Source organism: Rhea pennata, chromosome 7 (genome assembly GCF_028389875.1).
Source record: "Rhea pennata isolate bPtePen1 chromosome 7, bPtePen1.pri, whole genome shotgun sequence".
Classification (NCBI taxonomy): domain Eukaryota; kingdom Metazoa; phylum Chordata; class Aves; order Rheiformes; family Rheidae; genus Rhea; species Rhea pennata.
Window position 1 is genome coordinate 24394139 of NC_084669.1, and position 27924 is coordinate 24422062.

General features: G+C 36.8%; 1 protein-coding gene across 5 annotated transcripts in view; it reads left to right on the top strand.

Annotated features, from left to right (window-relative positions):
- KAT6B (lysine acetyltransferase 6B) overlaps positions 1-27924 on the top strand; it is a 121849-nt gene that overhangs the window by 50206 nt on the left and 43719 nt on the right. For 2 of the 5 annotated variants that reach the window (XM_062580833.1, XM_062580832.1), the window contains exons 3-8: positions 14532-14640; positions 20778-20893; positions 21063-21144; positions 22117-22249; positions 25570-26501; positions 27427-27548. In XM_062580833.1, the coding sequence (XP_062436817.1) occupies positions 14532-14640; positions 20778-20893; positions 21063-21144; positions 22117-22249; positions 25570-26501; positions 27427-27548 (1494 nt within the window). The remainder of the gene's footprint in view (positions 1-14531; positions 14641-20777; positions 20894-21062; positions 21145-22116; positions 22250-25569; positions 26502-27426; positions 27549-27924) is intronic. The other 3 variants (XM_062580834.1, XM_062580835.1, XM_062580836.1) reach the window with 2 other exon arrangements.

Here is a 27924-nt window from a genome sequence, read left to right on the forward strand (position 1 = left end):
AGTTTAAGGGGGGAGGGGAGTGAAATGTTATGTCTGAACCGCATTGACATCTGTGATGGAGGTCTTGAACTCCAGTGGAGTAAATCTTTCATCCAGAACTAATTCTGGAGGTGGCTTTATGTATAATTCAGACTGCTCTTTTTTTAATTTGCTGTGATCTATCTAGTACAATTAAATTAAGTTTGAAAAATGCCAAAGTGTGAATGCTGGATCTTTTAGATGCTGACTTTGGTAGTAAGACTACTTTTTAGTAGTGAAGGTTTTATTGTAAACATGAAAGTGAAGAGAAGGGAGCAAGGGTATCTTCTGTGGGTTGGGTTATATAAGATTCTTTATACTGTATTATTGAACTAATCTAGGCTTCAGACAATTATAATTTAGAAAAAAGGATTTTCTAGAACTATCTCTAACTCTGATTTGCATCATTTAATTGATTAAATCAATCTCATAAATGTCGTCTTTTGCAAAATTTGAGGGGGATAGCTTGTATTCATCCCTGATTGCTTAAATAGACCTTGAAGAACACCATGTTTATTTTTTTGTGTGTGTTCAATATATTTAGGGCCTTCTTGCTTATACTATGTTTACAGTAGACTCTTAAGGCACAATGTAGTGTAGTAAACATAACAAGTAATTAACAAGCCACAAAATGGCAAGAGCTGTAAATAACATTTTGATTGTTAAGAAATTGCAATATAGCTAATAATCTCCCTGGTCATGCCTCAAGATCCACAGTTTACTTTATTCTGACTGGTAAGGGAAATCAGAAATGCATTTGTTCTTCTAGAGGCAGAGTGTTACCAACTTGAAGTGCTGTTTAAATCCCTCCCCCCATCCCCCATTACAATATGCAAGCTGCTGACCAAATAAACTTTACTGTGATCTTTCTCTTGTCCTTTCTTAGCTGTTGTACGTATTCTGATGCTGGGACTCGTACACATTCTTAGTAGTATGGAAGTTTAATATCACTGGTAGGACACAGATGGTCTCTTGGACTTCGTGGGTTTTGCTAGATACAACAGAATTGATTTGGAACATAGATTAAAACTAGAGCTTGAGAGCCTGACGAGATTTGTTTCCAGAAACTATGCGATACAAACTGATACAAGAATTATTTAATGTAAATATGAACAGGTAGGTTTTTTTTCCTTGCTTAAATGTACTAGTTTGACTCAAATCTCAAGTCTGTTTTCAAGAGATTTTCGTGTAACTATTTAACAGGCATACTTAGGAAACTTATTTTTTAGAAACTTTCATAAGATACGGTGATTTTTCTGTGAAACATTTACTGGTTTTGTTCTGAACTGTTTGTTCTCTAGGTTACATAGCATGGCTGGTTAACATTGCTTTATTCTATGTGGATGGAGATAACTTTACAGTATTCAGCAAATGGAATTCAGTGGTCTGGGTTTATTAATTATAAAATTATATTTTGATTTTTTGGAATTTTTTTCAAGATATAGCAATACTAAACACTAGCTATACATATTAAAAAGCAGGGACTAACAGAACAATCTACTGCTTCATTTCTTGAAATACCAGCCTCCTAAATAACTCCATGTGACTTAGGACTACTTTGTGTATTCACTTCTATTATATTCCCCCCCCCACACCCCGCTATGGATTTCTGTACCTGATCAAGTGAAAAACTGTTGTCTTCTGAAGTCTTGTGTACAACACACTGTATTTAGCTAATAGATGTAGCAGATCTTCAGTGATATTGCGTCTTGAGTGATGGTCTGTAAAGTTAGAAGCCTGCAAGTGACTTCAGTGTCTTGACTGTTGAGGGCAGGGGGAAACATTGCCTTTCTCTTGTTGAGAATAAAGTTCAATTTCTGTTGGGACAGAAGTTACGCTGTTCTCATTTCGTCAGCTATTTGTGCAGTTTTGCCCCCCTCCTCCCCGTTTCACGAAGGAGACCAGGAATGTTGTTTATAAAAGATACATTTTTTTTTTTTTTTATTACTTGTATTGCTCCATAGCTCACCTGGTTGAGTAGTACTTCAGTGTGAGTGTGTTTATTGGATCGAAATCAGTGATTCTCAGCAACAGCAAGGTCAGTGGCATAGCTGGTTGGTGTTGCTTGCTGCTGTCTGCAGCAATATAGGTGTTCAGTAGTGTCAGTTCTCTACTACTTGAGCCCCAGTAAGAGGTGACTCTTAATAAAAGTGAAATTATTTCTTACACATGCTCCTACAATAATTGTTTGAGCACCATTTAGTGTTAAATTACATGCATGTGTTATAATGAAATTCTTGTTTACAGTTCATTTGTGGCTGTTCCTATTGAAAGCCTGCATTGCAGAATTGGACGTCAGTGAAAACAAACCTAAAGAAATAGTTCTCCTGTAATCATATGTCAGGCTTAGAATTTGCTGCCTTAAATCCTTTCTCTTTGGTCCTCATACTTTCTCCTCAAGTTTGAGAGGCGAGTAGGCAGAATATTTCTTGACTTTCTGCGGAAATTGATCTGTCTTATATAGAAGCAGAATTGGGCTCTGCTTGTTTTATTTAGAACTGCAGTTCAGATACAAGCTTGATTCCACGAGGGCCCTACTTTATTTAGGACGCTGCTTATCAGATCTGGGTAGTGGTATAGTAAACTTGTCCTCGAAGAATACATTAAATAAAACATGGATACGATCAATTTAATATGCAGTTAAACATTCTCCTTGAGCAATTAGCATCAAGACAACTAACAATTATTTTGTGCCACATTGAAAAGCTATACATGCATTTATATAGGATGACTTTGCTAATAGTTATGTGTTGCCGTCGCAACAATACCCAGAGTTAGGGTGAGGTCAGGAGCCCGCAACACCGCCCGCCCCTGGGCCACACCACACTGACTCCCTAAGGAGGATGCGGCAAATGGCGTTTATTGCGTCGTTACAATTCTTTATATACGTGCTCGCACTGTCTTTTCCTGTCTTAGCCCTGCCTCGTCATGACGTCACATCCCGTAATCTTCTGCAACGCCCCGTTTCGCCTACCACAGTTATGAATAAAAATTACATATATATAAACATCTGAGTAAACATGGTATTGTGGCAATAAAGTGTTTGCTTTTTGTACTGGAGTTATGTTACTCTCCTTGAAAGAAAGTTTTCCCAGACTTTCAAAATTCATGTGTCCTTTGAATCATGGTCTGTGAACTGTAGTACTGCTTACTTGCTTGTGATTACGTGGTGTAATGATGTAATTGATCGCATGTGTTTGATCAAAAAAAAATCCATACCAAAAAGTTTGGAAGTCTCTTAAGCATATGAAGAAAGACTACATGAGGAATCTGAGATGCACTGAAATTCTTCTTACTTGCAAAGAATGAGCTACATAAAAAGAAAAGTGATTAGCTGGAAGATGCCTTAGTGTGTTGAGTAATGGTTGCTGTCTAAGGAGCAACAAAATTTGAGATACAATCTGCTTGGTTGAATCTGGAATACCATTTTGCTTTGGTCTGTGGGAGTCAATGGTCTTCAGATAAGAAATGGAGAAAAGTAAGCCTGCTGTTGGTATACTTGAGGCTGTTTTATGTGCCATATTGAAGAACTGGATAAAAAATTCTGAAAATCTCTCTTTTAGCAAGAAAGCAAAGTTGAAGATGTAATGAGATTAGGAGCTGGCTCTGGAAAGTAGGCAGTCGAGGGATCAGAGAAATGAAGAAATTTGGAATTAGAAAAGGAAAAAAAAGGTTTTGGAGCTATTCTGATTTTCACTAGTAATGAAGTATCCCCTAGGATGTCTGAAGAGATCAATCTCGGCGGTATTGCAGCTGTAGGAAAAAAGATGCGTCTCTATTGTAGTAAATCTGTGTTTTTTTTTTTTTTTTTGAATCTGTTGTGAACGGTTTCTGTAAGGGTACCTTGCAGAAAGTAAAAGAAGGGAACAACCATACTAACAGCTGAATGTGTGCAACTGGGCAGCATTTTCCACATGTAGTGTAGAAGATGGAGAATCTCTTCCATCTTCTCTAGTTGATAGAGACCACTTAAAAGTATATATCCCTGAAGGAAAATACATTGCCACGAGTATTGATAACATAGCTGAAAAGTACTATACTTATTGTATAAAAAAAAAGGATTGGAATCCTTTTTATTTAGGTTTATCTGAGCTTTTTTTTTTCTTTTATTATTTCAAGAACACTGAAGAGATAGTTTCTAGAAGTCTGAGGACAGCTTGGCTCGAGGTTAGATTTAGACAATGTAGATGGCAGTGATCCAGAGTTATAGGAGGATGCAACTGGAAAATTACAGTATATAGCATGTATTTACAATTTGATCTATTTATAACCTGACTGGTAAGCAAAAGTGCTTTTTTAGTGGCAGGATCAATCTATAGGGCTATAGTCCCCAAATAAGAAAGAGAAGTAGGAGACTTGCGGATAGTCTTATTAGCCTAGTTAAATCAATGGCCTTGGTTACTTGTTTTTTTTTTTTGTTTTTGTTTTTTTTTGTTTTGTTTTACCCCACTCTTACTACAGTAATGGAAGGATGAATAAAATGTTTACTTTTTTTATACATAGGTGCAGGACTAAAAAGCAAGAAACCTGCAGCTGAAATAACCAAGTCCCCTCCCATTCAGGAGGAGGAACAGCTGCCTTTCTCCTCTAGTGCTACAGGAGGAACTGACTGATGATCACAGGCCAACTGCAATTCAATAAGTGTTTAGAAACTGCCTTTTGCTTGCTTCATCCCACAGAGAAATAAGAGTAAAAATTATTCCAATTCTTGAGGTAATGCTTCTCTACAAAGGATTATGTATTAATAAAATTGTTTTTCACTTAAAATACTAGATTTTGGTTACAAGTGAAAAGGATTTGATCCAACCTAAAGTGATCTTCCATGTCACCTGTCTTGTGTAGAAGTGTCTAGTTGGGGAAGCTGGAATGCAGCAAAAGATGATGCACAGTTATGTCGTACTGTTACTTGAAGTGGGTATTGCATGAAGAATTGCATCTTGAAGATTGCATGTGAATATTGCCATAAACTTGGAGCCACAAATGCAGTTAGCACAACTGATGGCTTTTATTCAAGCTGAAGGTTAAGGACTAAAAATGACATACCAGTTTTGGGGTGCAGAGGAAATAGCCACTGTTTAGCACTTCTAGAGTAGCCTTCAAGAACAAACTGATGTGAAAGCAAACAGATCTTCCCAACTCAAAGTTTTTGTCTTAAAGGTTTTACTCATTGTGGTTTGAAGCAGCAGCAAAGGCACTGTAACAGTAAACAGAGAGTGGAAGGACAAAACTTATGTGATACCCTTTTAATTTTCGTCGTGAGTTTGAAAGTGGTGTGTACATTAATTCTTGTATTCTCTCCATAGTGACAAACTAAAGGAAAGGAGGAGGTCTGTCTCAATCAGAAAAAGAGGGGGGGGGGGGGAAGTGTGTGTGTGTACATATAAATATATATATGTATACACCCACACTCTTTTTTCAGGAAAAAGGAAGCTTGTGAATAAGTAATAATAAAGTTTATTGAAATAACCTTACACCAAGGGGCTTTATACCCTGGAAAAGGTGTGTTTCTATTAAATACAGCAAATTCAGTTGTCCCCTCAAGTTTTAAAGGAGGATTTTCTTTCTAAATCAGTAACTCTTGTGTTCAGATTAACAAGAAAATTAAGTTATTGGTGTTTCAAGCATCCTACTGGTGCTGGGATCAGTACCCGTTGAAACGACAGCAGGGTGTTTACTTATCAAAAATGTTCGTAGGCTGTTTACAAAGTCCAGTGGACTTGGGTGTGCATTGAACTGAGATTATGGTCTTGAACTCTTCAAGCAGAGAAGCTTTAAATTGATTCTGTTTAAAATGGAAGCTGAGGCCCCAGGGAACTGAGAGACTATCTACACCTTTGAGCTGCTGCTTCTTTGCCTCCTTCTCCAGGTGCATTCTGTGAGTTGGGTGGTGCTTTTAGAATAGAAAGTGGTTTTTTTTGTTTGTTTGTTTTCAGTGGATATAGACTGCAAACAGAACATGAACGGAGCTTGATGGTTTATATGCAGTTAATGAAGAGGACCAGGGCTGCTTTGACCTTTCTTGGGGGTGGGAGGGGAAGCTCTTTAAATAAATAAATAGATAAAAATCCTTTATAGAAAATGAAAAGGGGTATGTGTGGAGGGTGTTCTTTTCTGTATGCTGAGTAGTACTGAACATGCAGAGCACTAAGCGTGGTTGTTTTCTTGAATACAGCTGCAGCAATGTTAATAAATTGAAATTAACTTTTTCTAATATTTTGTACTCTTACGAAACATGGAAAATCTAATCTGAAGCAGAACCGAACTTGACTTTTAACATCTCTTCTGTACTACAAACAAAAGATACTTGTGAAGTGTCAAGTTGCGTTTGAAGTAGTAACTTCTGTGAGCTCCTTTGCTCTGGATTGTGTTGCTTTCCATTTTGGAGGAGGCAGAAGAATTGCTGATTTCAGTAACTTAAAAATTAATTAAAGCCATACTTAACATATGCTGGTAGCCAGTTCTCTATTTTGTGCATCTCTTCCTCATTACAGCGCTTGTATATGAAGATGCAGGTTAGGTGGTTGACTCTACGCTTCCATCAGCTGTAGTGAAGCTGGTTGACTGATGAGGTCAGTATGTGCTTAAAATAGTGCTTAAAATACTAAGGCTCAAAAAGAGTATGTGGGTTGTCTTGAGGGGAGAAGGAAGAGGGAAAAAGGTGTGTCTTGTTTTCCATATTTCCTGGCTTTGCAGGGTGGGAAGAGGGGGAAGTTTAAGGATAATACATGGGATTATTAGCTGAAAAATAATGCTAAAGCTAGGAATACTTTGTATACCCTGCACATAGGATTTCAGGTTTGTGAAGAAACTCATATCCCTGAGTGAGTAGAATTCTACAGTCTCTTGTAGGGATTATAGGTTCTTATGGGTTAGGTTAGGTAGGGGGACAGACATATCTAGGAGGGTGGGAGAGTGCTCCTGCCCTTGACTGTAAACGTATGCCAGTTTGGATGCAGCTGTTGCGAACACAGGGTGGAAGTAAAGTTTGCAGGTTTTGAGACAGCTACTTGAGAATGTTAGGCGGAAGACAGATTTTATATAGTACCTTAACAATCATGTTGGCTAGTCATGTGCTGATTGCTCTGTTTGTGTGCATGCAAAGGGAAGGTCTTAGACACCCAACTGCAAATGTTTTCATATGCTAAAATCTGATTTTGCTGTTACAGTTAAATGCCTTTGGGGAATGTGAATCCAGAAGGAAAAGAAGAGTTTCGAACTTCTTAGTTTTGGATAATTTAAATAGAAAGTTGTGCTGGATATCACAATTGCTATATGTACGCACCCACTGAAAGAATAGGAGTTTGGGAGCAGAAGAAACCACTGTGCAGTAAGGAAGTAAAAGGTTTGTAGAGTAAAAGAGAACGTGACTCTAATCTAGCAGTGAAGATGCCCTTTTGGGGAAAGGGAAGAAGCTTCAGCTTCTTCCTCCACACACTGTAATTGACTTAAATCTGTAATCTAAAATAATTTAAAAACAAATTTGGCAGCTTAGGCAGCTGACCCCTTCTCTTAGAACTGCTTATAAGCTCCTCTTTGCTGTGTGCTCTCTGAACCTCTAGGCCCTAGAGTAACGTTTGTAGCAAGTCTAGTGTTTTCACAGTTCTGCAGTAACTGCCTTTCTTAACCTTCTTACCCTGACTTGAGTTAGTGTGTGCTGCTTAGCATGTGCAGTCTTTATCTTACCCTGCAGTGCTGTAGAGCTAAAATGTGATCTACTGGACAGTTGTCATTTAAAAAGTGTTTTTGAAAATCAGAATTTACTTTACTTTATAATAACTTGTTTCTGAAGCATTTGCCAGATGGGGAAAGTAAACTTGGGTGCCCCCTTCACCTCTGCAGAACATGGGTGCAGGAAGGTAATTACAGCTGAAAATACTTGTAATGCCGTGCTTAGCCTGTGACCAAGAGCAAGCTAAGATGGTAAACTCATCTGTTTGGCCTATTTTGTCTTTTTTCCAGGATTTTCCTTCCACCTGCCACCTCCCTCAAGCTGTGCTGAGTGGTGATGTAAACTCTTATTTGAAGAACTCTTTAAAGAGATTCCTCTTTGAAATTAGGATGTTGTGATCAAAAAACCCAAGGAGATTGCCCTTGAAAGCTCTTTACAGAGATGTGGGGATTCCAGGAAAGCCACCTTCAGCTTCTGTCCTTCTTGAGATTGTAAATAGTTTAGTGCTTGAAGGGTAAAGATTGAGGCCAGAACCATGGATCCCCAGTGAAGGTCATGGCAGTTTCCATTTTCAATTTGATTTTGCCCCTCTATATCCTCTTTGCCTTGAAATTGCTTATATGCTGCACATGATGTCTAATGTTTGTGTATCATACTTAAGGATATGTCTTCTAGCAAGTTGTCAGGTAGTGGGGTGTTTTTGAAAGGTGTCGAGAGACTTGAGTTGCAAATGTGAAAACAGTTGGAGTTTTCTATTAACTTTTCAAAGTTATCTTGGGTGTGTGCATGACACTTCTTGGTTCCTTTAATGCATTTATAACAGTTAATGAGACTAGTACTTAAAACCGTAATTGGGTATATGCAGCTAAAGCCTAGCAGTTTTCAGATAATCTGTTTGAATCTCTAGAGTGCTATAGCAATGGAAATAGTAATCTCCTTGATTTCAGTGGGATTTGTAGCTGAGGATATCTTCATATGCTCACAAATAATACTTTTTTTTCAGGTTTAGCTCAAAATGTTTTTTTGTTTTTGTTTTGAGGGGAAGAGGAAGATCTTGAAATACACTGAATGCTTCGATACTTTTGTAAGAATTTTAAATGGAGTCAGAAGAACATACAGAGTTCATGGGTGTGGAAATTACAATGGAAAAAGAAATTAGTTTTTTGGGCTAGATTAATATGACATGGTGGCAAAGCCTGTTAGCTTCTAAGAATAGGTAGCTGAGAACTCATAAAAATAGTGTTTGCTGCTTGCATAAATAACAAACACTAACAGTATGATTAAGGCATTGCTTTAAATATGGAAGTTGTACCAGTTTAAGAAACTGTTAACCTTTTGTTGATACCACTTCTAAATTAATGATTTATGTGAAGACCAGTCTTAGGGTTTGCTGTGTAAGTGAGGATAGCTAGAAAGCAGCAAAGGTTGTAGGTCCCTTAATATTTTAGAACTTGCAACTAATGCCAGAAAATTGCAGCTCTTCCCCCCCCCACACTTTTTTTAAAAAAACAATTGATTTAAAAACACTTCCTACGCTTGTCGAAACCAGTATTTTCAGCTCTTTACATGTAGCACATTCTTATTATTAAACAGTTTTTTCTTATTCCTGAAGTGATTGATGTGATCACTCTCTACTCAGGTAGATGTACACACATTAACATGATTGTTAATGAAAACTGTCTTCAATGTTACAAGATTCTTGAGCAAATATTTTCTAAAATGGGTTCAAAACTGTAAATTTTACAGAATTACATTTTAAAATTAAGATAGTAGCATTCAGTGCTGCACTTGACATTCAAATTTGTTTTTGAGTTTTCACCCATCTGTGAGCACTGGGCTAGCATCCTTCTCAGGCCTGTTCTTAACTTAGACTTGAAAACCTCACAATATTACTTGTTCAGTCCATGATTGTTTCTAGTTGTTGCAGTAGTACAGATCTGGAAACGCTGGTTAATTTAATTAAACCACTCTTTAATTCTTTAGTTCTTCCTGCTCCCTCAGTTGTTCATATCAGTTATTTATTTATTCATTCATTCCTTATGGCAAATGATATAAATTATGTGTTTTCTCTTTTCATTATCTAAGAAGTTGCTTTTGCTTCCTTTCTGACCAGTATCAAATTCATGGAAGAGGATAAGCTATGTTCCACGTCACCTGGTGCACTAGCTTGAAGTCTTTTCTCCCCTCTGCTTCCTCCTAAATCCTCCAAACTTGAAAATTTGTCTGCTATCTGTTCAGTCCTGTTGGGGTTGCACCTGGGAAATCCTCCTCCTCCATTACTTGGGTTGGGGCTATGCAAGTACTTTCAGATGAAAACACTTCATCGCTCTCCTAATGAAAGGCAGGAGCTTCCAGATTTGACTAGCTCTTGGTCTTTACCCCCACAGCCTGGATGTTTACTGGCAGGCACTAAAATATACTGTTTGCTTAGATCGTTCTGATGTGTTTGTGCATGCGTGTGTCTCGCAGCAAAGTCACTGTACGTAGTATACGAAACTTTTGTTTGCAGTAGCTGAGCTGTACAGCTTGCTTTTTCCTTCAGCTCCTTAGTGACCTTCTCAGGAAGGTGATGCGTTTATGGGGTCAGAGCAAGGGCTTACGTAATACCTAGAGCAGAGACGCTGACTGCAGCCTGATGAATGTTTCGTGATACGTTTTTAGTAAGTCATTCTTTAGAAAACCTACTGGTGTGACTTTTGTTTCACACAAACTTTTATGATGGTTTTCTGATTAACTGCAATGGGTGATTGTTTATAGAGGTAATTTTACCTTTTTTTTTTTTTTTTTTTTTTTTTTTTTTTTTTTTTCCCTGAAGGGAAGGGGAAATACATTTGAGACCTTTTAATCTTCTTACTGTGACTGTGTGAATATAAATGCTTGGTTTAACATTTGTACTGTAGTTGCAGCAAGACTAAGTAAGTATCTCCTACCAAAGTCTCTAATCATTAATTTGACAGTATAAAGTAATACAATCTGTTTAACACTATATATTTCAGAAACTTATATAAAACACTGTATTTTACAATCCTACCTTTAGTGCCTACTATAGGGGACTGAGAATGCAGGCTTGAACAGAAAATCTGTGTGTGCATTGGGAGGGTTCTTACCCATGGGTACGACTAAAAATTACTGGTGACAGTAAAAGTGCTATTTGATAAGCTGCTGTGCTTTTAAGTCACTTAAAGGCTTGATTGAGTATGATAGTTGGGTGTATGATGTTTAAATGACTAATGCCCAATTTCTAATAGGAAATTAATATTCAAAAATTGGTTTATAGGTATTGAACTTATGGTCCACTTTTTTTTGTTTAAGCATTTTAATGTTTAGTGATTTGACTGCATTTTGTGAATCTTCAGTTTCTGAATGTAACTGCATGCTGACTGAGATCTTGGCAAATTTGCGCCTACTGCAGTTGGAAGTAGGTGGTTAATTGAATAGGACAACCTCTTAAATTTGGATATACAACTTCTGCTGACCAGAAATAGGGTGTGGTGTCTATTGTGTTAGAATTACTCAGTCATTTTCTTGAAGAAGAAAATGAAACACCTAGGGAAGTATTGGTTTAGCTTGTTTCCAAAATTAAATGGATGAAAAATTCTTTTCAGCTTGCTAGCTATGTTGACTAGTACACTTCTAGCCCTGCCTTCAGTGACAGAATACAAAAGATGATGATAGTTTTTGTAGCAACATTACTAACGTGATTCTGAAATACAGATGGAAATGTTATTTTTCTTTTAAACTGAGTTTGAGTAGAAAGATAAATATTTTTGGTTTATCTAGTATAAAATGTAGCAGGATCAAATAACTGGCCATACCACTTTCTGAAAGAGAGAATTGAATTATTCTTTACTTCAACTAACCGTTGTTTTCCAGAGGATAATAATACTTGGTAATGACATTCTGGAAGGTAAAATAGCCATTAAGACTTGAAGAGATATGGGCAGGAGGTATGTTTCTCTTTAGATCATGTTCTGACCCAGTCAAAACAACTTTTCTTCCAATTTATCCTAGTTAACAGTTGTGAGTCAAAAATAATCCTACTATCAGCATAAATATAGTTATCCTTTAGTTGAGGTTCACCTAAGTTTTATTTACTGTTCAGAGAGGCCTATGTTTATTCTTAATTTTCAGTCATCCCTAGGTTAGCGATCAGTCCACATAATGTTCAGGTGGTTATTAATGTGAATGGCTCAAAAGTACATATTGGAGCTGTAAGATTTTTGAAGACCTATTCATGAAGTGATAGGATTTGTAACCTCTTTATTATTAGGTTTAGTATGGGGACATCAGTCTTTCTAGCCCTGAACTGCCAACAACCTTTGTCCTTTATGTTACCTTTAGTGAAAAACAAAGCGGGGGGAGATTGAAAGCGGGAAGTACATGAATTTTGGCTAATGGCCATGTCTTTCCTAGAGCAAGAAAAAATCCTGGTAAGATAAATGAGATTGTGGGCTTGGATTTGTTTCATTATGTGAACAATATGTCATATTTTGTAATTTATTTATAAGAGTAAGCATTTCTGAAAAGGCTAAAGCACCGATTTATCAAAGGGGAAGTAAGAGAGGTATGACTGCTGAGATGAGCTGCTTGCTGGAGTCTGCGAAGAGAAGGACGTTACTTTCAAAATTTTCCGCAATTAAGGAGCGTTCAGAAGATGCTGCAAGGGAGCTGTTTTGAATGGATAGCTAGGGCTTGTTTTGTGTTTCGCTGTGGCTGTTGGTGTCTGAGAATGAGTAAACAAACCAACAGCTGATTTTTAGTAGTTTCTTTATTTTTGTATATATGTGTATGTAAATTTCATGCCATTTTGGTCTGAATACTAGTCTGTTAAAAGTATAGGGATGGGACAGGTCTATTGAATTGTAATTTCTTATTGGCAAGAACAGAAACTAATGTTTTTATCATCTCTATTTGCATCACTTTTACCTTGTAAGTGAAAGGTACTGCAAGCAGTATGTACATTCTTCTCCAGTGAAAAAATTAATGATCTCATTCAATGCCATCCTGCCGTAACTGACAAAAATAACAGTAATGTATGTTTCTTTTTTAATTTTCTTGAAGCATGACTGAATTGTTAATTTCTCAACTTCATCATTTTCACTGTTACTTTTGTTAAAGTAGCAATTTGTTATTTCTGCTGTCCATAATGGTGGTGTTAGTAAGAATAAAGATTGCAGAAGCTTATTGCTATTTGGCACAAGAAAGTGATAGTTGTTTTTCTTTTGTAGGAAAGGAAGAAAACATAACTTGACACTCTCTGAGAGTGTACTAGTCTGATTATATTTTGAATATATATGCTTTGGAGTGCACATGTATGCCAATATTCTAATAATTGGATTTTAAGATGACGACCAGTGGGTAGACCTTCTGAGCACTAAGCTTTCAGAAAAATACTTCCCCCTTCTCCCTACCCCTTGATGTAGCCTTAGGCATAGCATTTATATAGAAGTGACTTCAGTTTTGTGTAGGGGTGTCTGTGTTCCTGTAGCTTGGGTAGGATAATTTTATCCTGATAGTTCATGTTCTTTGGATTTAAGCTACTCCTAACACTTACAGTATAAGCTAGTTTCAATGCCTGTGTTATGGTGTGTTTGAGGTATAAGAGCGTATCTACATGGAACTGCTGCGTTCTCAAGAATACCCTTAAAAACAACCACCTCCTTCCCCAAAATGTAATGGAGCACAGGATTGTAGGATGATTAAAGGTAGTCTGCTGCCTTACAGAAGTGCACTGGCATACAGTGGAAAACGAAGACATGGAGGTGAAAATGAGGTATAACTGATTTCATTATATAAAACTAATACTACTGCCCCACTAAATTCAGACGCTATGAATTTCTGAAGAAACTTTGACTTTTGGGTTTTTGTGATGCTAACTCAATTGGATGCTAATCTAGAGAAGTATTTCTCATTACTTTTGAGTATGCCATTTGGAGAAACGGTTTTACCTAGCTTTATTTGTTGTGTTGTGTTTCCAAACTTTAGATGAGGCAAGGCTCTTTTTTTTTTGTGTGTGTGGATGGTGCAAATAATTAGTTTCATTAACGCTCTGAAATCTATTAAGGAATTTAAATATTTAATAGTTTTCCACGTGGCAGATTGGGAAGTAAACTCATAGAGATTGAGTTCTTTCTAGTTGGTGCAGCTTCCAGATTTTGGAAAGTTTGCATGTTTGTCTTATTCTTATTATATAGTATAGCTGAAAGGACTTTTCAAGCTGGAGGATATAGCTGATCCATTGAATCTGCTGTTGTTACCTGAGCCTAGTAGTTCCAGAGGAAGGTGCAGGGAAGTTCCATGCCAAATGAAAATGTAGTAAAATGCCTCAAACTTGAGGGTTTTGTTAAAAATCTATTGCTTGTCTTGTAGAATGGAAGAATATTTAAGCTGTATTAATGGTCAGCTTGCATAGTTGTACACTCCTATAGCTTAAAAATAAGCAGTTTTCTATGTGTTGTGGAGCTTTTGTGTTCAGGAATAATGTTCTTAATTTCTAACTTTGCGTGTGTGTGTGTGTGTGTTTTTTTTTTTCTTGACGACACTAACCTTGTACTGGAAAGGTCTGTATATTAGTACACAAGGTTGCTAATTATGGGTTAATATTCACAAAATATCTTCAGATACTAAACTTTTCCATGCTAAAATGATGCGAAATGGGTATGGGTTAGTAAACAATATGTAGTACAATAAAAGGTCAGTTAGATCTGATTTTCTAAGTTTAGATATTTGAGAAATTAAATACGCCACTGAGAATGATGTGCCCATCTCTAGCTTTTGTTAAGTTTTTTGGTTTTGTCTGTTTGCTTAGTAACACTAACTGTCATTTGTTTATTTTTAAATCTAGCCACGAGCTGATCCCATTCCAATATGTAGCTTTTGTTTGGGGACGAAAGAGTCAAATCGTGAAAAAAAACCAGAAGAACTGTTGTCTTGTGCTGACTGTGGCAGCAGTGGTAAGTTGGTTGAATTTACAAATATTACAAAATGTTTATGAGCAGGTATGTTTTTAAGGGTTTATTTCTTTTAAACTGGAATGTCATCCTCTGGACATAAATCTAGAACAGAACATTTGGTTCTAGATGGAAAACAAGATGGAAAAGCACTCAAACTTTTGACTGAAAATTTGTAGTCTAGACAACTACAAATTAGAGGTTTGAATTAATCTTTAAGTATGAGCTGGGTAAATTAATAGGGGGGCTAGATTTCTAAAATACAGGCATTTTGTGATAGTTTGGGATCTACCTTTGATCTAAAAACTCATCGTTTGTAACCAAATGATGGTCAAGAATTTTACTTTCACTGATTTGCCTTTAAGAACCTGGGAAAGAGGAAGTGGCGGAGGGGAGGGAATTGTGTAGCAGTCTTTGCAGATATGCATCCTGCATATTTAATTTTTTTTATAGAAATACTTTATTATTCGAGTGACAATTTGAATAGTATTTCAAATAGTTTACTACTGATGTTAGTGAAACATCAGTTTGATGTTTTTCCTTGACATGGTGTGTGTGTTTTGAGGGGAAAAAACAGGGTTTGGAGGAACAGGTTTTTTGGCTGTTAACCCATGAAAATTACTGAATTGGGGAAATATTTTAAAAGTGCAAAGGATTCTGGCAGTTAATGAGCTGGATGCTTACCTTCCTATGAAGTTATATTAAATAAAGCAAAACTTAAAGCCAAAAAAAAAAAAAAAAAAACAAAAAAAAAAAAACCTTTTTTCTTCATATTCTTTAGCTACTGTGAGAAACTGACTCCTCCCTTTACCAGTTTCCATTGCCATGCCCTAGGTGTTTGTAGTATGGTAATATGAAATTTTTATATCAAGAACTTCTGTCATGATATGTGGGCAGGTTTTTAATATTAAATTCTTATTTTTTCCTCCTTCAAAGAATTGCTCTATTTGGTGTAGCAGTGTTCTACTTTATTGCCTATTCCTTCATGTTTTTGTGAGTATGGTGGCAGAACTATAATATTAGCAGGTATGGTAATCAGTATTCAGGGAGTGGTTGAAGAAGAGCTGCTCTGTTGTGATTTGTCCCTTTTGGAACGGTGGTGTCTTATTCCCTGCCAAATCTGTAAATTGGTGACAGTGGCAAACGAGAGGCTCTGCTGATTGCGTGTACCTTGCCCCTTTGTGTAGTAGTGGCTTTTGCTGACTTCCTGCAGGTATTCTGAATGCAGGTGGTTCTCCTTAAAAAGTGATGATGTGGATTCATATTTAAAACAAAATATTGTAGCACAATGCATCTTTGAGTACTGGTTATGCATTGGTGATATTCAGCATGTTCTTTCCCTAGAATATCTCTCATCCTTGGAGAGGTTTTGCTAAAAACATGGGCTAATCTTTTTAGCCAGTCTGTGCCGTAAGGTTTTTCTGGCTTAACTGTAGAGTTTGAGATCTGAAAATCTCTGATTAGTTTAGCTATTCTGGAAAAAATTCCCTGTGTAAATAGCTTTATACTGGAAGAGGAGTCATTAGGCCAGGAGTTTGTGTCACCCAGGCGGACTGTTTTAATTATGCCAGTAAAATAACTTCTTCCCCCATAAGCTACCACTGCATAAAGGAATACTTTTCACAAAGCTTTTTGCAATGCAGACTGTCCCTTCTCAGTGAAAAGATAAACCATGCTTAAGGAGCTGCAAACTGCAACTTCCAACTGCTGCTGCTACCCCTTCCTCTGGGCTGGTACATGTAGTTGCATGTGAATTGGATTGAGGAACAAATGTAGTTTGAAAAACTACCAGTTTCTTGCTGGATCAGTTCCCCAGTCTAGTTCACAGCACAGCCATATGAACTTTGGGGCCAGTGTGAGGAAGAAGAAAGTTCCCCCCCGCCGGAGGGCAGTAAGCGCTCGGGTAGCGACTGCTTAAACCAGCAGCACCTTTGAGGGCGGGAAGTGAAAGCATTCCTTGAGTGCCTTGTGTGTTTAGTGTCTTTAAATGTGAAGTACCTGTATATATCATTAGTTTATAAGTTTGTCGACAAGAATAATAAAGGTACTGTACTGTAATGGAGAGCTACATAAATACCTGAATAGAAACTAAACAGTGTGGATCTCTAAGCTGAGAGTGTTTTCAATTAATTAGGGTACAATATTTGATTGTCTGCTTCTGAATCCCTCACTGAGGTAAGATGTTGGTTTGTTTACTTGTTTTTTAATTAATGTATTTCCTAACATATTTAACTAAATGACTCAACACTGAAGGAAGGAAGCTTTTGGCTTTTCCCTGATGGGGAAAAAGAAACCCCATAGGTTACTGTAAACTGTGAGACGATTTAAAGAATTTCTGTACTTTCAAATCTGTGCTTTAGTATTTGGAAGCCTAATAGAGTTTATACTTGGTTATAATCCCTGGCTGGTCGGTAAACACAGTTTATATTAATCAAGTGATTTTAGATACCAGCTATTTTGTTATGTAATAATTCTCTGGTAGTTCTAAGGCGCATTAAACCTGGAAGCCTTGACTTTCATGGATCAGCTTCCATTTGAATTAACACTGATACATTCTCTCTGCCTCATTAAGACCAAATTATCTTTAATTAGTTCCTCAGATATATTGGATATACAAAATGAAATGTTGAGACTGCCAGTCAGATTGCTGGATGGCTAAACTTCAGCTACTGATGCCTAACTAAAATAAAAATCAATCTCAATGCAACATATAAATAGCAAAACTTCACTCAAGTAGAGGTTTATTGTAATTAGATTTGTAGTTTTGCACACTGCAATGCATCTCAAAGCTGACCTTACTGTGTAGCAAGGGAAATTGCATGTTGCACACAGTAAGCAAATTGTAGTTCACTTGATCAGAGATTAAATTGCAGTGCCCACTACTGGCATGTCTGCTTTCCTCCCTTACATTTTTCTCTCCATTATCCTTGTCCTTTCAGGTTATGGTTCTCTGACTTATGAAACAAGGGAATGGCATTTAGGTATAATACATAGTTGGGCAGTAGAAATAAGATGCACTGCTGTGTTATTGAACCAAGGTGTGTTCTGAAGGAGTAAAATGAGAGAGATGAGAGAACAAATCCTAAACACCAAAGCAAATAGTGCTTCTCTTTCTAAGTCTTGCTTTCCCCATTTTTTGACTTCAAAATCAGCAGACTTGAGAACTGGAACCAAACCCTTCTCCCATTTTCCCTGACCATGTTATAAATAACTGGGGATATTAGCATATCTAATTTAGCACAGCACATAATTGTCGCTGATGTAATACTTTAAAAAAAAATTACCTATTTTGTCACAAGTCTTTTGAAGAATAAGCGTAAGGCTCAGTTTAGCAATGATGGGGAAAAGATGGACAGGTTAAAGGACTTGTCTAGGTCGCAACAGAGTTTCTGTTTTTAACTTTCAAATCTCACCAGTTTTTACCACAGTAAGGTAAATACAGCCAGTGTGTCACAAGTCTTAACCTTTTCTCACTGAGGTGGATAATAGTGGAGTTTTTAAAGCAGAGATTTACTGAAAAATAAACCTGTGTCAGTTCTTGGTGGAAATTGACAACTTCACATGGTCTAAATTTCCTGTAATCTGATAAATTTGTGTGGTACTTCAAAATATTGATCTTGCTGAGGTTTAAAAAAAAAAAAAGGTCGGGTGATTGAACTGGGGCTAATTACTGTCTAAACACTTGAAAGTAGAGATTGATCAAGTAGTGAAAACCTCTTGGCAGATGTATCTAGTCTTGGATATACAGAAGATAGTATTTTCTTGATTGAGATTCAGCTCAGCCAGTGGTGAGATACTGGGAATCTTTCCCTCTTCAACTCTTTGAAATGTAAAAAGGCTAGCAGTAAAATTACTCAAGGTCATAGTGACTCACTTTGACTACTTTTGTAGGTTAGTTAAACTGAAAGTACCTTTAAAAAAATGAAACCTGTGCCAATTACCACATTAGGTATCTATTAGGCTTTGGTTAACATCACTTTTGCGCTATGTAAATTTGTGTACACAACAATAAAAAACTTTTATTACTTGCTTGTATAGTACAACAGCATATCAGTTTTGAAATTTGAAAATGTCAGTGCTCTCTGCACTAGTGTTAACCTAAGGAAGACTGTAAAAGAGAGGCAGATGCCTGGTGATACTTCCCATGTGCAGTCCATTTGTGACTCAAGGACTGTGTTTAATCCCAATGTTTTTTTTCTGTGATTTTTTTTTGTCTAATAATACAACCCTTAAAGAAATACGCAGTAAGCTATATATATATATATATATATATATATATATATATAAAATTATATATAATTGCTTGAACGAGGAACACTATGTTGGCTGATAACAGGGAAATCAAGTAATCCGGTTATACGTAATATGTTACCAACCAGTGAGAATCAAGTTTTCTTAGGTAAGTAACTGGAAATGGTAGAATCAACTTTTCTTACGTAAGTAACTGGAAATGGTAAATGTAAGGGAAAGTTAGTCAGCAGTTTAAACCACAGTTTTCATGCATATTGAAATAAATAATTTTTCAAGGTATGTATGCAGAGGCAATTGGTTTATGATAACACTTTAACATGTTAATATAGCTGTTCAGTCATGGTTGATGAAATAAGACTTTCTATTACATTGGTTATTAATATCAGCCACTCCAGGGAGCTTTTTCCTTCTTGCTTAGTGGACTTTATTTATTTAATGAAGCAGTTGTTAAGCTTCAGTGCAAGGAATAATGCAGCATTGAACTAAACTATGTAGTTGCCCAGTGCATTTGTCATCATCAAGAATAATCATTTTAACTGCGTAATCGGTTTTAAACACACAAATATGTTAATATCTGTTAAAAACTTTATGCTAAAAATAAAACAGCAATGTTGTTCACTATCTTTTATTTTAAAGAACTACTCTATTGATAAGTCAGTTCTTGGTTGTTCTTTAGTATTTGATTATATTCCTACTTTTTCTTTTGGGGGCATATGATTTTTGTATTGTTTTAATTCTCTTTTGAAGTTTAACCAAAAGTGGGTTAAACCTTGGGTGTGCACATGAAAAGGAGATGATCAATGCAGGCTTCCTATTACGAAATGTGTCAGTCAGTCATCTTCTCTTTCAAGAGACCTTAGTCCCTTGAAAAAGGAAAACAGCAGATGCTTATGGATTAGCCTGTATCCTTTTCTGTCGTGGTTTAGCCCAGTCTTGAACTGGGAAATACACAGTGGTTGTAATACGGAGAAGAAAGCCTGGATCACTGTGACCAGAGAGTTAACTGGAAGAAAACACACGCAGGTTCTTGTCCTGACTCGGGCAATGAGACAGAAGCATCCCTCATGCTGCAGCCGTCTATAAGTGCAGCACAGCATCGGGGTTCTTACCTTTCTGACAGCTTATGAGTTAATGTCCTTCATCATCGCCCAATATAATACTAGCAAAAAGTACTTCTCTGGAAAGGGTTTATTTTTTGCTATTTAGCAGTGCTTTTTTTTCCTCTCTGGATGAAGAGTAATTCTGCTGAGGCTGTTGAAGACATGGAAAGTCTGCTATCTTGTTATAATCTTTTGCTATAAGCCCTCTTTTGTAATAAAGGTCTCACATGACAATTGCCCATTTTGTGTGTGTGTGTGTGGTTTTTTTTTTTTTTTTTTTTTTTTTTTTCTTATTGGTCTGAAACTTTGATTATGTATAATTAAGCAAGACTGAAGCAAGACTGAAACAAAAAATGCATATAGCTTGACTATTAAGTTTCTGTGGTAGATCCTTGGAATATTAGGGACAAATTACTAGTAGAGCTCTATATAAACCTTTATCTGGATTTATATTGTATTATTATAAAAAGAGTGGGTTCAAATATGCGAAAATAATTTTTTTGGAACCAATGGCAGTTTAAGCGAAAACATAAATTCAGTCTTAAGTACATATGAAATCTATTTACACATGTCAGTTACAGTAAAAGTCAACATTCTGCTTCTCTTGACACTTATTTTATGGCAGTTATTCCGTATTTTCTTTGCATGAGGTAAATAAGTTAATGTATTGCAAGTTCTGAAAACAGCTGGAGCTCTTAGGATTCCAGTGTAGCTGGCTGCATCCTGTGTTGAACATAAGAATCAAATACCTCTTAAATCTCAAGAAACTTAAAGTATTTTGTTTTTCAGGGCATCCATCATGTTTGAAATTCTGTCCTGAGTTAACAACAAATGTGAAGGCCTTAAGATGGCAGTGCATTGAATGCAAGACATGTAGTGCGTGTAGAATCCAAGGCAAAAATGCAGTAAGTTACTGTTCAGCGTTATGTAACTTCTTTGTTTACACCAGCTCTGTACTTGGCACATGTGGAAATGGACATCTCTGATGTCCAATCTCTAGCAATACGTTATTAAGTCTCTTTTCCTCTTTCTCCCACTTTCTCCCACATCTCCCCTCCCGCCCTCCCGATTTAGGATAATATGCTCTTTTGCGACTCCTGTGATAGAGGGTTCCATATGGAGTGCTGTGACCCACCACTTGCCCGAATGCCAAAAGGTGATAATGAAAATCCTTTCATTCAGTCTTTTCTCGTATTAAGTGACCAAAATCTCTTGAGCATGCTAATTATTTTTCAATTGCTAGACACTATAGTTTCAATCAAGTCAAAGCCAAGACTTTATTTTTCTTTATCAAAGATTTATTCTTGGGAACACAAGTTATATAGTCCGTTTCATAACGTCAATTGAGTTCTTGGCCTGTTCGTTAAAAGTAAAGTTTTTGCAGAGGTTGTAATTGAAAATGTTTGGGGTGTATATACACCAATACAAAAATCCTTAAAACTCAAAAAACCAAAACCACTGAAAGCTTCATTCCTATTTTTTTTTTTCAATGGTAATTTAAAAAATAACAGGCTGAACACCTGTATCTTCAGGTTATGTTTTATCTCTAGATTTCTGGTGTATAGTACCTTTTGTTTCTGCTCTTGCATCCTTATGGCTTTCCCTATTTAACATTAAAATTGTGCAAAGACTCTTTGTTTCAACTTTGTTAAATCCTGTAGCGTTATTTATAGTAAATATATGTTCAGACACGTTCATTTAACATTAAAAAGTTGTCAACTTGAAGTTATTCTGTATTTAAAAGTGCATTCTTTTTTTCTTTACAGCACTTAGCTTAGTTTGCTTTGTAATTTGCATGTATTTTTTTTAACTTGAATTATTTGTCTGAAGAAAGATCTAGCTAGTATAAGCAGAGACAAGTTAGAACAGAAATTCTTCTGGAACCCATTTGCTCACCATTTTTTCTGTGATCCTTGTTGTAACCTTTTTCCCTTTCCAGGAGTGCTTTGCTTTTGAAAATTCCAAAGTATGAGTAAGAGGGGATCGTTTGGCCACTTTTTCTAACGTACATTTCTCTTCCCTGTTTGGAAGAGAATTTGTTGTGCTTGTGTACTTGGCATGTATGTTAGTACACACTTGCGATGCAAATTAAATAGATGGTGTAAATTTTTTTTTCTTCTTTATGTAGGGATGTGGATTTGCCAGGTCTGTAGACCAAAGAAAAAGGGGAGAAAGCTGCTTCATGAGAAAGCTGCCCAAATAAGGCGACGATATGCAAAACCTATTGGACGACCGAAAAATAAACTAAAGCAACGAATGTTGTAGGTTTCTCTTTAAATTATATTCTGAGAAGTGTTTTAAAAAAAATACAGAAGTTGATCCAGACTCAACTACTGTTTTTGACTGTGATTCAGTTTGGAGAAAAGAAATGATGAGAAGTAATGCTAGTACACACACTTTTGTTCTGAGGGCTGGTAACTTACTAATTATAGTAGTTGGTTTTGGCCTTACATTAGAAAAGGATGAGATGGGGTGGAGGAGACCTTTATATAACTTCTGTGAATGCAATTTTTTCTTTTAAACAGAACTTATGGGTATAACAGGTAAAAAGAATTGTTTGTACAGTGATGTGACACAACTGTCTTTTAAATGTAACTTAATTTAACTGAAGCATATATAGAGTCCACACCAAGTGGATAATAAATTATCCTATTACCTGATTACCTGTGTCCAGCTTCAGGACACTGTTCTGCTTTAAAAACAGTGTAAAAGTAACCTTGTATCAGTCCATATCAGCTGAAAAGCCCACTCCCAACAGCAAGCTGTATAATTACTACAGAAGTTCTGCGTTACTCTGGAGAAAAATGATTACTTGAATTGTCCTGTTAAGCAGCCATGGTTATTGGGGGAAGAGGTTGCAATTGCTTTTACTTCTCAAGATTATCTCTGCCTAAGAAAAGAGTGCTGCAACTTTTCTGGCATCTATCTTTCCAAGGGACACTGTAATTAAACATCTTAAGGCTTTGTTGGAGGCTTTTTAGGCAGATTTCAAAAGCTGGGCTGATATTACATGCACTGTTAAACAGGAACAGATTCGATGTTGATTTTAGCAGCATGTTGTCCTCCATCACATATTCCTATTCACATACAAATTTCCTCTTCTTTTTCTACTTAAGTATCTTTTTGGCCATGTCAACTGAGCAACTGAAAAGCTTTCTGGCTCTATCTACTACTCATTCTGTTACGTGGTTGTTACCCTACCATTTTCCTCTACAGCCTAAAAACTTGTCTAGTATTTCCCAGAGTTGCATGCTAAGCTGCTTGGTGGATTTTGCCAAATAAGAATTTATGGTGTCAGCGCAGCCAGCATGTAGTACTTCCAGTGTTTTTTTGGAAAATGTATTCTTTCAATTCTCCCTTCTCTTCCCAACTAACATATTTGAAGGTATCAGTCATTAGACCAGCCATACAACTTTCAGCATTTTAACATCTTGAACTTCCTGTATATTATTGTGTGTACGTGATAAAAATACTCCCTATATCTCTAGCTGCACCTCTGCTTTTTGCCCTTTGAGAACTCTTAAGCCTTCAGCTGGAGGTGGTAGTTTGAATATAGTAGTGCCATCTTACTTTTCTTAAAGCATGCCCCCAATCTGGGCATTCACAGGCAATTTAGCAGGATGCCTGTCTGATGCTGTAATTATGCCTTTCCTCCTTCCTCCAACACGTAAGGGATAAGTTGTTAGGCTTGCATGGGTTTTACTGTTATACTGTGCTACTGGTGTTCTGAGCTCCAGCTTTTATTAAGTGTTGTATTAAAAGAAGCAGAAGTCCTTTTAGTTTGGCATGGTTGTGAGTATGAAGGCTTGCATCTTCACATGCTACAGAGAAGGAAAGAGTAGTGCTTTAAGGGCGGGGGATTCTTATCTTTGTGTAATGAATATTTGCAATGCTATAGGCATATTTCTATTGTTATGATTTTTAATATGCTCTTTTAATAGAACAAAATCTTGTTATGGAAGAGTAATGGTTAGGGGGTGGAATAAGAAAAGAATTCTCATGGAGTCTGTTTAAAAATGATATTAGGATATGGAAGATAGTGCTATAAGTAGCTGAGCAATCACATGAAATAAAGCAAGATTGGCTAATATCACTTAAACCTTTTCATGTAGGATAAGGAAAATCTATCCAGAAGTACAGGAATAATTTTTTCCCTATTGAACATCTTTAGGAAGTCCTTCATGGGCAAATTACTGTGTAGGATTAACTAAAACCAGGTGTGTGTCAGCCTCTGGCACTGATGGTGATTAGCACATCTGGTGGCAAGAACAGATCTTGCTATGGACACAAGCTTATGGCACCAAAGAATTCAAAAGACTTTGTTTTTCATGTTGCTGCTGCTTAGGAGCTAAACAAATTTAAGGATGTGTGAGTGGAAAAAGGGCCAATTTTTAACTGGTGGGCCACTGGAGTTCAGCAAACCAGATGGTAGCCTCAGGCTGCTCCATCTCTAATTAAAAGTAACCTGTTGGAATTAATTACTTCAGCATTGCAATTAGGAAGGCAAAAATCTGTGGAAGAAAGCTTTCCTCTGCAAAATAAGCTAACTTCAAAGAGGAGAATGAAAAAGGAAATGGAATTGTTGAGTGCAACTATATAGCCTTGTTGGGATAAGCAATTTGATTATACTTCTTGATACCTATTTCTCCAGATGTTTTTAAATGTTCATTTTTTTGTACATTTAAAATGTACTACTTTTCAGTGTGTTCTTCAGTGTTCTTTTTCACTCATTAACGATCAGCTCAGTTGGCACTTCTGCTGTCGCAAGCGTTGGCTTGCAGCATGCCCTTTATCTTACTAGCCTTTTAGGTAATACTCACCCTTTTCATCCTCAACATATTCCATATTAGGCCGAATCAGTTTATGGCTCTTCTTTGATCACTACTTGGTCTTAGTGTTTTGCTCCTTCCCTCTATATGTGTATTTTTGGTTTTGCTATTGTTACAATTTCTAAAGAAAATGAGACCTTTTTTTTTGTTTTGCTACAATACTGTTTGTAAACTGCTTCATTTTACTTTTAGATCTTTGGTGGTCTTTTTTTTAAATACTAGTGCTTATAGATGTAATCAAACAAAACTGGAAAATGGCAGTTTCTTGAAAAATTGTTGCTTTTAAAGAACTGATAGACTCTATACAGTTTAAGCAAATGTTTTGATGAAGTTAAGGGTTTTGATATGCTGTATGTAATTTGCTAACACTGAACATGTGCATCTCCTTGCTGTGTGCAATCACTTATATAGTGATATATCAGTTACAGTGCTCAAACATAATGCAGTAATGTTTTTCTTCAAAGGCACAAACATTTCTGTCATACCTAAAAGTAGGTGGAACCAATATACTTGGGAGACTTGGCTATCTCAGCTACTTTTATTTATATGTACAGTGAACTAAAAAAAAAAAAAAAAGTTATGCTGTAATGTGAATTGTATGTCCAGGGTGCATATATCTTTCTAAATTTCTTTAAAGATTCTGTTAGGAAAATGGCAGAAGTAACTTATATAAACTGCAGTATTATTTGTTAGTAGTTTTGTATCTTTTAAATGTTGATTCTTTTATTTTTATTTTCCAAATTTTTGTATAGGTCTGTAACCAGTGATGAAGGATCCATGAATGCATTCACAGGAAGGGGGTCACCTGGTAGGGGTCAAAAGACTAAAGTCTGTACCACACCTTCATCTGGTCATGCTGCATCTGTGAAGGATTCAAGCAGCAGATTGCCTGTTACAGACCCCACTCGGCCTGGTGCCACCACCAAAATCACCACCACCTCCACCTACATATCTGCCTCTACACTTAAAGTTAACAAGAAAACCAAAGGGCTCATTGATGGCCTTACTAAGTTTTTTACACCATCACCTGATGGTCGCAGATCACGAGGTGAAATAATAGACTTTTCAAAGCACTATCGTCCAAGGAAAAAGGTCTCTCAGAAACAGTCATGCACTTCTCTTGTGTTGGCTACAGGTACCACACAAAAGCTAAAACCTCCACCTTCTTCACTTCTACCCCCAACTCCCATCTCTGGTCAGAGCCCCAGTTCACAAAAATCCAGCACTTCCGCTTCTTCTAACTCTCCCCAAAGTTCTTCCAGTCAGTCAAGTGCACCCTCCTTTAGTCGTCTTCCTAATAACAGTCAGCTAAAGGGACTCTTTGATGGACTTTCTCATATCTATACCATTCAGGGACAGTCTCGGAAAAAGGGACACCCAAGCTATGCACCACCCAAGCGTATGCGTCGTAAACCAGAATTATCTTCCACATCAAAATCTAATAGCCTTTTCTATGGAAAGAAAGAGGTTAGAAGTAGGTTTATTTCTCATTCCTGTACCTCTGGATGGGGTGTGTCTAGAGGACGTGCTTTTAAAGCAATTGCTCACTTCAAGCGAACAACCTTCCTTAAAAAGCACAGGATTCTAGGCAGATTAAAGTATAAAGTGACCCCTCAGATGGGGACCCACTCACCAGGGAAGGGGAGCTTGACAGACGGAAGAATTAAACCTGATCAGGATGATGGTAAGCAAAGGTCAAAGCGCCAACCAAACCTGCGTCCCGTCCAAAACCGAGATTCTTATTTTGTCACATAGGTCTTAGCTACTTCTCTTATTCTCACTTCACTTTCATACAAAAGCAATGGAACTTTGACCTTGTATCTAATGCTGACTAAACCTCTAAAATGTTTTCTGACTAATATCACACCACCTTTTTATTATTTTTGCATCTGTAGTGACACTAGGAGCCCCAAGTGCCTTCATAATGTTGCTTATGGCTGTGTAGTACCGCATGAGTAGCCACTCTTCATGCTACTTCCTTGTTCTTTTCCTGCCATTTCTCTGGCAGTAGTGCTGTCATTATGGTTGTGTGCTGTCAGCGCTTACAATGGTGGGCATTTCAGTTCATTTCCCTCTGCTCCATCGCTTTTTCATGACCAACTCCATCCTGCCTCCACAACACTCAATCTGTACTGCTGTAAAATACCTTTTTATGTTTATTTAAGAAAAAAATTATTTCTGATACTTGAATGTACACTTAGCTTAGCATTAGTTTCCAAATTTTTAAAGTTTTTGTTTAAATCAGCACTGAAAGAGCAGCTTTTTCCTCTTATTTTTATTATTATCTTGTAGAGTGTCTTGCAATTTATTAGAAGGCTTAATTCCAATGATAGAATATATTCTGTTTCATGAGGTTGAAAACTGATTCAGTAGAACTAGACTGTAAAAGCTTAGACAGGCAAGCAAGTAGTGAAAATTGCTTTTGCAACAGCAAATTACAAAACTAAGAGGGGAGTAAGGATTCATTCCTGTTGTTTAGAATCCCAAATTTAGTTAGAATGGGGAGTTGTAAGAGCTGTAGTTACTACAATCCTATTTAAAGTATCACTCTGGAAAAACACATGCAACCTGCATGTCTGAATAATCTTTTTGCTGGTTTTAAATAACAGATACTGAGATCAAACTAAGCATCAAACAAGAACATACAGATGTATTTCTGGTGGGAAGCAAGGACACTGTTACGCAAGAGGATTTGGAAGTATTTAAGCAGGCTCGGGAACTTTCCCTGGAGGTAAGCAGAGAGAGAGAGAAAAGTTGTCATCTGTGTTGCATAAAATGCAATTGTTTCCATAAATAAAAACGTGATCAGTTTTCAGATGTCTACTCATCTTCATTTTTGTTATGTTCTTTCTGGCCTAATGTTTTATACTTGCTGTGCATTGTATTGGAGATGCACTTCGTACAATCACCTTCTGCTAGATTGGAGAAAAGGCATCCCACTGGAGTGGGTCAGAAGTAAGGTCTGAAATAGATTTTGAGTATGCTTGGCACGCTTTGGACAGGACTGTCACTGGCTAAACATGGAGTTGCGTAGCTGACAGCCTGGTCAGGGCAGAGAGAATCTTGGTCAGTAAGAATGTGCTTTCATCACTTTTCTCTGCACAGAA